At 35.6% G+C, this 10,429-nt stretch overlaps 2 protein-coding genes across 3 annotated transcripts; both read right to left on the bottom strand.

Moving 5' to 3' along the window:
- Window positions 1-617: 617 nt before the first annotated feature.
- On the bottom strand, window positions 618-3,952 carry LOC111366033 (methylsterol monooxygenase 1-1-like). Its single transcript, XM_022986658.1, has 5 exons — window positions 3,483-3,952; window positions 2,768-3,090; window positions 1,819-1,966; window positions 1,694-1,726; window positions 618-966 (listed from the first exon to the last, which is right to left on the bottom strand). Exons 1-5 carry the CDS (start codon window positions 3,810-3,812, stop codon window positions 886-888), a joined length of 915 nt encoding a protein of 304 aa, XP_022842426.1. The 5' UTR covers window positions 3,813-3,952; the 3' UTR covers window positions 618-885.
- A 965-nt stretch (window positions 3,953-4,917) lies between these two features.
- Window positions 4,918-8,929, bottom strand: LOC111366034 (myosin-binding protein 7-like). 2 transcript variants are annotated; one of them, XM_022986660.1, is made up of 4 exons: window positions 8,615-8,929; window positions 6,896-8,521; window positions 6,149-6,195; window positions 4,918-5,528 (listed from the first exon to the last, which is right to left on the bottom strand). In XM_022986660.1, exons 2-4 carry the CDS (start codon window positions 8,291-8,293, stop codon window positions 5,426-5,428), a joined length of 1,548 nt encoding a protein of 515 aa, XP_022842428.1. In that variant the 5' UTR covers window positions 8,294-8,521; window positions 8,615-8,929; the 3' UTR covers window positions 4,918-5,425. The 2 variants fall into 2 exon arrangements, with proteins under 2 accessions (XP_022842428.1, XP_022842427.1); XM_022986659.1 differs by having other exon boundaries at window positions 6,896-8,929.
- Between the last annotated feature and the right edge of the window lie 1,500 nt (window positions 8,930-10,429).

Below are 10,429 nucleotides of genomic sequence, written 5' to 3' on the forward strand. Positions count from 1 at the left end.
AGACTATTTATTCTAAAGATAATTATTGGTTATAGTATAATATGAACGTCTTCAAATTTAAAGAGTACACACTTACCTTCTATTTTACCCTGTCCAACATTAATTTATTTCTTCTTCTTTTCTTTTTTTTTCCCCTCATATTTTCCAATTTAAAATATTCAATATAATATGAATAATTTAAGTAGTGCAATTATTTTCCTTTAGTCTTGTCACATAGTTGTCCGCCTAGAAGAGCTACTCTCTCCGCCATAGAATAAACCATTACCTCTCAGACTCCCCAATTGATTCTACCATAGAGGCTCTCTACCTTCGTAGTCTTGTCATACAATTGTCCGCCTACAAGAGCTACTCGCTCACCACAAGCTAAAGCACTACCTCTCAATTAGACAATAACCCTACTTGTATTTAGCTAGCCCCTTGAGTTGAAACTTAAAATTTTATTAAATGCAATTTTGATTAAATACAAAGAAAGAGTGAGTTTGACCTTCCAAATGCAAAGAACCAAACTCACTCTCTATTTAAAAAGTTAAAATAAAGTATCTTGTAACTTAATTTTAATATTCGACTCTTTAGAATAAAGATCATCTTATTTTTAAAGAGTTTCAAAGATAAAAATGTATTGCAAAATTCAAAATCACAAGCCATCTGATTGATTTAAAGATCTTGTCTGAACACACCAACACATTGACGAAGCACAAGCTCGTAGCAGTAAGTAATATACAAGACTGCACGATACCACAATTCCAAATCAAGAAAAGCTTTCTACATACATTGCTAGAAGACTACACCTGAGGTCGACTTGAGACCTAAGGCTTAACTTGCTGTCGCTAATCAAAAGCAGTCGAGAGTATGCCATCATTGCAAGATAGTTCTGACTTCCCAAAACTAGTCAAGTTTATGATCTTTGGCAGTTATGTTGGGCAAAACTTGGTTTTCTTCCTGATTGTAAATCTGTCCCTCCCACAACTGAACCATATTAAAAATATAGTCAAACACAAACACAAACAATGTACAAAGAAATGCTTGCCAACTCATGGCCAAACAAGGAGAAAAGTAATAGACTTGGCATGTTTGGCTAAGCTAAAAAAGAAAAGTTACGTACTTTGGAACTAACTATTACCGTAGTCTCAAAATAGGTTAACCTATTTCCAGCTTTGATCAAAACTTACTTATTTACACACAAGAAAATTTATGTAGGTAAACTTTTTAAGCTTAGTCAAACATTCTCTCGAGTACTTTAATAAGAGTAATGATATTTGTATGTAATTGTGTACATAATGGTGTGCATAATGATGACATGGAAGAGAGAGAGAAAAAAAGAGACAGAAAGAAAAGAAATTCAACGATTATAATCTCTCTCCATTCCATATTATCGTTATGTACGCCATTATATACATCATTATGTACATATAGCATTACTCAGTTTAATACATGCTAGAAAGATATGTAATCAGCATCTATAATAAAAAACCAAGCAAGTTTCATTAAAAAGAGCAGCATGTGCGTAAAAATGATTAAAAGTTGCAATACCAAGGAATCTGATATCTGGAAATTCTAAAAATTAGGAAAATTCAAAAACTATTATTTCTCAAATGATAGTCTCTAGTTAGTTTATGCAAACCTGTTCGACCATCAGATTCCTTACATATAGAAAAATATATAGAACTGACGATGGGATGAGAGTGTTATTTACCTGCTGGATGACCTTCTTTTGATAGCGGAATCCCTGTGAGATGAAATAAAAGAGCAGTATTGAGTTAGAATATGATCATTTTGAAGCCAAATCATATCAGATAAATGATAAAATTGTATAATCACCTTGTCAGTCCCATAAATATAATCGCAATAGGTGAATACTGAAGCAAAATTACCCTGGCTTTGTCCGCCAACATAATGATGGTAATCATGGTAATCTGCACCACCATAAAATGGAATATATTTTGTTGGAGTCCAAGGAAAGTCGTACCTATATTTGAATACATGACAACAAGTTAGAATCAACACGTGATGCATCATTTGCTTGCATTATATTTTAGAAGAAATCACCTGAGGAATAAATGGGGGGAAAGGATGCTTTTTAAGTATGCTGAGTACAAGATAACATATGCATTTTCGTGTCTGATGGGAGCTTAGCTATATTGGGCACAAATTCAAGTCGACAATTGCCATGTCCAGTCAGTATCTTATCTTTGGTACTTAAACAACTGAAACGTCTTCATTCAGTTCCATTATTTTTGCATAAGAATTTCAAACCAAATTGGCTAGATAAAAAACAAACCAGATCATGATTGACTGGACATATAAAAGCATGTTAGCCAATTTTATTCAACCCGCATAGGGCAAGTTAAAGTTAGATCACTATGATATCACATTTTGGTGGGATTTGTCGTGCAAGTAGATATGTAAACAAGTGAACTGCATAAATTTACATGGAACATGATATTCACCCAAAAAAACAAAGAGAAGCAAGTTAACAATGCCGGAGGCAGTTGCCTACTAAAACACAAGGAAGAATGATAAAAGAAAAAAGGAGAATAATAATAAAGGTATACAGAATTCATTTACCAAGGTTCATCATCCTTGCACACGAAAGTTAATCCACTATTATTGACATCATCCCATCAGTTCAATTCACTTTACAATGATAATAAGAAATTCCAAAAGTAAACAGTGATTAAATGGAACTGTTAAGCCATCATTTCGTCAAATTAGCTAAAGTACTAAGATAAATAAGGCAGAGCATAAGCTTTAAGCATGCGTGCATTACCCACTGTGAGTCTCAATAGCCTCAATTTGCCTCAGTCCAATCCACAACCAGAAGGTTATCATGTGCCCTGGGACGATGGCGGGCCCAAGAAATGAGGGAATCCCGAGGATCAAAATCTCCACCCAATGCGCGTAAGTTGCTGCAAACCCAACTGGAGCTGTGTACTCGTGATGCACCCGGTGAATCTTCTCATATCCCCACTTGCAATGCAGAAATCTATGGATCCAATAGTTTGTATAGTCCTCTATGATAAAATACACCCCCAGTTGTGCTACAATTTCCCACATAGAAGGTAATGGCAAGCTCGTTCTAATACCTATCATCTTCAACCATTGGCAAACATATACATTCAGCTTAGAAAATTAAATTCAAGAATAAACAATAGAACGCTCTTTCAGATCAATTAAAAAAAATAAGAGCAAAACATAAAAAATGAAAAATACTTTTACGGGTAGCTCAATATCTACGAAACCAATAATCTACGCTTGAGCAATTCAACAAGTTCAAACAAGTAATCAGATTCCAAGATTGGCAATACCAATCGAGCTAAACGTAAATCCTCTGTTGCTTGAATGCAAAACGAATTTGACTTCAAAATAAAATCTCGATAAAAGAATTTGCACTGTGGGATTCTGAAATAATATTCCATTTAATTCATAATTCACAATTACCTACAAAATTTTCAAAATGTACATACTTAACTGAAAATGAATACCTTGACAGATGGATAGGAGACGAGTTGGAGAGGACCCACAACGAGGAAGAACATGCGCATGACATATTTGTAGCAGCCGAGGGTGTCGCAGAAGGAGAGCTTGACTTTGGGCTGGATTTTGTAAGGCTTAATTGAGTTACTGAAGAAGAATTCCAGGAAGAGATAGTAGTAGGGGAAAATGGAGAAAATGAGAAAGAGGAAAAGTATGTTATGGCAGTAGAGGAAGTAGTCTGATCTGGTGGCGGTGTAGTTGAACCATAAGGTTTCCGCCGCCGTGAGGGGCCGTCCCAGGGCAGCTTCCGCCTCTTGGATGGTTGTGTAGGACAACATTGGTGTAGGCGCTGTAGCGGAGAAAATGGGGATTCCGGTGACCAATTAGGAAGTGACTGTGTGCGTGTTTAAATATATATTCAAAATGGTCAGTCGGCGAAGTGGACTACGAGCGAGTCTGAGTTTTGGATGTAGAGTGGATGAGGGAGGGTTCAATTTAAGGAGGCAACTTGCCTTGGCAATTAGCCCCCAGTAACAGTTTGCCACATTAATTTTCTTTCCATTATATTTCATTTTTTTTTTTTCAATTACACATTCATCCATAAAATAATATTATATACAAATAAAAAACTTTTACTTCTTTTTCAACAATTCATTTTTCAAAAAAATGTTATTTCACCCATTTTCATTTCCAAAAAATGGGGCAAACGGGGGCTAAGTTTGCCTTTTTTTAGGCTTTCTGATATTCAATGCATCTTCTTGATGAGGAAATGGATCTCATATTTTCCGAGAATCTTTTTCTCATGATTTTCGAGTTTTTATCCTAATGAAATCAACCTATTATTGTTTATGATCAGGTACACTATATTTAGCTTGTTTCAAGTATGGTTTGAATGGTTTTTTCCTTTGTCGTTTCAATAGGGTTTGAGAAGAAAAATCCGATGCTGGATACTGCTCTACTGGGGCTACTTGGTTGGTTAAGGACACTTGCGTGAGAAAATCCATGCTGGACGCAGTGGGGAAATCATAACAGGAAAACAAATGTGTCATCTGAATACCACAATGGGAAATGAGAGGTTGCATGATGCTTTTTGCTCGATTTTCACTTTTCTTTCGTCTTTGTGACGAAATCTAGTCAAAGAATATCGAAACTGGTGAAGTATAGTCTATTGTCTCAACTCTCAAGTATTATAACTATACATGAATGCTGTTCAAGAAGAACAATTCTTATAGCAGTGCCTTTCAATCAAATATATATATTTGCACTGCGCTTTCCTTAATTATGAAGTTGAACCGAAGAAGAAAATATAGGTTCATTGATCATTCATTATTTGTAACTAAACTGGACTAGAATAGGACGAATCTAAAACAGAAACAGAAACTGGCCAGTTTGAGTTCGCTAGGAACCAAACGAGCTTTATCTGAGAATATTCCAAATCGAGACTGCACCATTGAAAAGGTAATCTTAATATCTCACCAATTACAATTGTCTTTACATAAATTTCACTGGAAATATGAAATCTTTTGACAAGAGTAACAAATACATAGCAGTACTGGGAGGTAAAATTAATGTCCCAAGATCTATCTGCTTTTGATTGAGAAATCGTACATAAATGCGTAACATACAAAAGGGAACGAACTAATAAGGCGCAATGAACCAAATGAGAATATACACAAAAATACAATATTTTCTGATCAACCAGGAAAATGCATCTTACACCAACAAATTGAAGTAAAAGCATATTGCAAACCATTCAATTCTGCACCAAGAAGGAATCCAAAAGATATGCATGCCCCAACGATGGTAAGTGTTATTAGAATCCTCTCACGACATGTTCAATATGGTGGAATAGCACTTCACAGTATTGAAAAGTGTTTTGTACCAAACATTTTCTCTGTTTGAATAGATGTCCATTTTCTTCACAGGTGGATACGGAGCACAGAGTATTGATTTACACTTGTGTACTAGCAAGACGTCTCCAGTGTCCCACACGAGGTCCCCTGTCTATGAGCATAAGCAAGCCTGCATTGTTGCCTGATAACCCGAATGTGTATCTAAAATCATAAGAAAGAATTATTGTATTTAGGTATATTTTCTTCATTGGCTTCAGAGAAGAACTTGCTAATTACAAGAAGACAAAATGATGGCTTAATTTAGGCATAAATTATCAGATCAATAAATGTCTATCCTGCATAAAGTCCTCTCATTCAGTTTTTCCTCCCAATACTCAAGAGACAGGTGTATTGGTCCAGGTTTGCATATCTATCCACATCTGAGTACCCTTGCCACGGGCTGCCATAGTTCTGGGGTCAAAATTTATACTACTCCTCTCTAATAGTACTAAATGCTTGGATCACATTTAGACAAATCGAAGCAGGTCGACGAGCAATGACACGGAATGCACGCCATGGTGGAAAAATATGGGTCCGTATATTTCCAGACAAACCGGTTACAGAATCAATGTCTAAAGTAAAATCTAGAGAATAACATTTTATGACTACTGCTTACTAGCTTAAAAATTGACCAGCAGTAGTACATTTTAGTTGCTGAAACAATTTGCTTAGGTGGAAATACAAAAAAAGTAGAACATAGAAATAATCAACCTAGCAACATTTGCAGCAGGAAGAAATAATGAACAGATGTCTTTATTACAGAGTTCAGTAAAGATATTCACCTGCATCTGCGCACTTTTCTTCTCCAGAAAACTAAGGATATGATCCACTGAACAAAAACATGAGATAATACAGTTAGTAGTAATGAAACAAATGTGTGGCATGATTCCAGAACAAGGAAAAAGTTATAAATTATAGTGGCATTTCATACAATCATACTGACTGGATAATTGCAAACATGAGAAAAAACTCGAGACAATTCAAGATATATGCAAGATTAAAATAATTTGAAAAAGCTTTTGCTTTTCAGTCTTTATTTTTGACAAGTAAAATTTAGAAATAAGAATTATAATATTTTGCAAGTAATTATATAACACGATTTAAAAGTAGTACCATATGGAAATCAGAATCAGATGGTGTAAACTAAAAGGTTTTGTATGGAGATCAGAATCAGACAGAGATGTAAAAAAGAAAAAAACTCCAACAAGGAAAACAACAATTTTAAACTATACTCAGTCCAATTCAGTGACTGAAAGCATAAAAAATGGCACAAGTGCAATCCAGAAAGATATTAATCTAAATTTTTCAAAAGTAATTTAATGGCCACTATCGTTCAAACTTGTAGTCCAATTCAACAGAATCAGATGTGCTACAACTGCTGAGTGCTCAGAAATCAAACTGATCAAAGTTCATTGAGGAGAGTAGAGTACAAACATATGTCATAATTGGAGGCGTGAAACAAATTAATCCCTAATTTTACCCATCAGAACTAAATGAAGAAATGATTGCCCATGTGCAAATCAGATTACCTTGAATATTGCCATGAAGGAAAAACTTCTAACTACTGCTGGCTTCTTCACAGGCATCCTTCTCTCTGGAGTCATTTCTTTACATAAGTTTTGAGCTATCTCCTTCAACAACACAAATTGTGCTTTATCAGTCCCAATAGAAATTATTGCCTGTCTCATTGATTCTCTATCAGCTTCAAGAGCCTGAAGCCTAGCATACAGCTTCTGAATCTCTAGATCTTTAACATCCAAAAAATTCAGTGACTCCCTTGGGGTCGTCGTCATATAATCATCCACCATTCCAACAGAAGCCTTGGGCTCCATCAGACCATTATATGGAGCCTCCTGGTGAACAGAATCAATTGTATAAACTCTGTCACTCATGTCATCTTCAACTTCTGATGTATTATCCACCTTCAAATTAGAATTCTCCATCTGAGAAAACCCGTTCTTAAAACTTCCACCAAGTTTTGGAGAATTTGTGAAGGATTCTCGACCCAAATCTTCACCTGTTGCCAAAAAGGAATTTGAACTATCGTCTGAGAACTTTCTAGAGTGGCTAGGTTGCCTTGGGGACTGCCCTACTATCACCTTTTCAAGCATACTTTTGGCACCAACAAGTTCTGCCTCAGGCTGAATGTTCTTAGGACTTTTTTCTAATTGATTGATTCGGTATTCCAAATCTTTCAATTGAACCTGAGAATCTGGTGTTTCCCCAAATGCATATTTCTCAAAATATGCAACTTCATCATCACCATCAGGATAAGCCCGGGACTCATTAAAATTGCACTTCAGAGGAGGGTAAAGCTCGTAAGGGGGTAATTCAAATTGCCCATCAAGGTTCTCTATCATACAGTTGTTCCGACTCATACTGTTCTCTCCATCGGCCTCAGCCTCGGTCAGGCCATAACTCATCATCCTATGCTTATAGGCCTGCACCTCACATGTAAGAGATTGAATGGATTGCTCCCTCTTATACAGTAAATCCTCCAAACCCAACAATTCCAGCTGATCATGCACCATTTTCTCCTCTACGAACCTCTTAAACTGCTTAGCCTCTATCTGAATCTCTGCTTTCTCCCTCTGCAACCTTAGAATCATCGACATGGCCTCATTGGCAGCTGAGGAGGCTGCATTCCTCTCCTCCTCCAACTCAATTATGAGGTCCTGAATGGTCTGCTGCTGGCTGATGACTGTTTCACGCAATGCCATACACTCATTTCCTATTTCCACACGAGCATTTTGTGGCAAAATGAGTCCTGGGACTGTGAACTGGTTCTCCACTTTAAATTCATCCAACTTTCGTTTCACAGACCGAAGAGAAGTAACGGAAAATGACCCATTCATCGTCGAACAGCTACACCCGCAATTGCAACATTCGCCCAAACTAATTGACAGGGGCATATCCTCAGAATCCATGGATCAACACAAACTATCTAAATCTCAGAAGACCCAATTCAAATTCCACGCTCCAAGAATCTAATTTGATGCACAAGATCAAATAATTTCAATGCATATTTACTATTTACAAAATCAAACGCTTCCAGATCTCCCTCTGTATTTATTAATAATAAATTCTTCCCTAAAGATTATTAGTAAAATCTTTAAACCTCAATTCCCTCAAATAACTTGTTGCCAAAATATTTCCTACAAAGAAAATTAAGAAAAAATTCCAATAACTATAAAAATTTTACAATATCCAATTTACCACGTTGAAAATACACCAAAACATCCACAGACCACGAGAACGTGCAGGCGCGTGATAACACGAGTCACCTCGAGCTCGGGAGGGGGCTGAAAAGGTAAGTGAAAAATCAAGGTGAACATTCCCAGAATCTTCATGATATTTTTGTACGATTTTATAATTTTCCCTGGAAAATTGACCGTGGAGGGAAAGCTGGAGAAGAAATTGACTTTGAAACCCAAAATTTTAAATTTCTTGAGGATGTTTTTCGGTTTCGATAAGCTTCGTGTATCGTGAAAATTAATGACGAGATAGAAAGACAGGTAAAGAGAGGAAATGAGGTTGTCAGGATAAGAATTAGATTAGTAAGTTTAATCTAATTATAACATCATTAGATGTTAATATATTATCATTGGGCAACTTTTTAAGGGAAAAAAAAAATCAAAAGTATTAAGCCCATTGATTATTAATATTTAAAGATTATTAATTTTTTTTTTTTTTTAAAAGAACTTTGAATCAGTTACATGTGAGACCACAAAATGTGCTTGAATCGATAACAGAAGTAACAAAGTATAAATCAAATCAGCATTATGAATTCTATTTCATAAAAAGAATAAGCTCGTATTTGTCACCCATTATTTGAAAAATTAAAAAGTTTTGAATAGTATTTTTTGATAAATATGTAGTTAAAAAGTAAAAAAAAAAAATTATTAGTTTGTGTGAAGAATATTTTATTGTACGAATATGTGATGAAGAATGATACTGTAACAAATAATTTTAAATTTTAAATGGTGCCAAGTAGACACTAAGTACACTTCATTATTTAATTCTATCCAGATACTCTCGCTTTCTCCATTTTCTCCCTCACCTTCTTTATATCAATCAATTTTGTTTTAAGATGTAAAGAGATAAGAGAGTAAGCCCATGTTGACAACCATTATAATGAGAAATTTGGGTAAATTATATTTTGGAATAGTAGTTTTGGTAGAATGTGTGGTTAAAAAAAATTCGATTTACGTGTAATATTATTTTATTGAAAATTGTATGATTGAAAACAAAAAAAAGAAAGGAAAAATGTAGTAAACTTTTAGAGGAACTAAAACAAGGGCCAGTTTCTCATTACGAATAACTTCTCTGCACAGAGAAAAGCTTTTTCCACACTGTGGCTGCTGGTTTAGTCTTGAGTATTTGGCATGAGATTTCTAGGGCGACAGACCCCCCGTCTATGGGGGAGGATGAACCTATGTGGCCTAAGACAAGAGACTTTAGCCAAAAGCCTTTGCTTCATACAACTTACCAGCTCGACCCAATAGAGAAACCATGCAAGTATTCCGGGCACATTCCCAAACCTAGTCACGAGCTCAAAGTAATGATAAATTCTCTCTCTCCTGTGGTGCAATTTTGAGTATAGTCTAAAAGGCACCTCATTTTTTGATTGAAAGCATGAAATTCCATATTATAATGTCTTTGTCACTAATCTCTTGCAAAGAAGATCCTAGCATCTTTAACAAATGTTCAAGTAAACATCTATCAAGGCACTTCCACCAAATATGTCAAAACAGAGCCCAAATTTAATAATGAGAGAGTGAATCGAGTGCATACTTCCAAATGCAATCTTAGAAGATATTACAAGAAGGCTAATAAACTAGGTGTGACCAAAGCCTCATCTTGGTGAAAATGTCAAGTGCCTTGTATATATTTCCTTGTCTCGAGTATCCCTCAATCATTGCATTATAAGAGACCATAATGCCATTTTCCGAGTCATGGAAAACTCTCTCAACGTCAACCAAGGAGTCACATTTTGAGTACAAGTCAATCAAGCTTTCCTCACATATTCATCAGAATCAAGATTGGTGTTCACGGTATAACCA

This window comes from Olea europaea, chromosome 17, assembly GCF_002742605.1.
Source record: "Olea europaea var. sylvestris chromosome 17, O_europaea_v1, whole genome shotgun sequence".
Lineage (NCBI taxonomy): Eukaryota > Viridiplantae > Streptophyta > Magnoliopsida > Lamiales > Oleaceae > Olea > Olea europaea.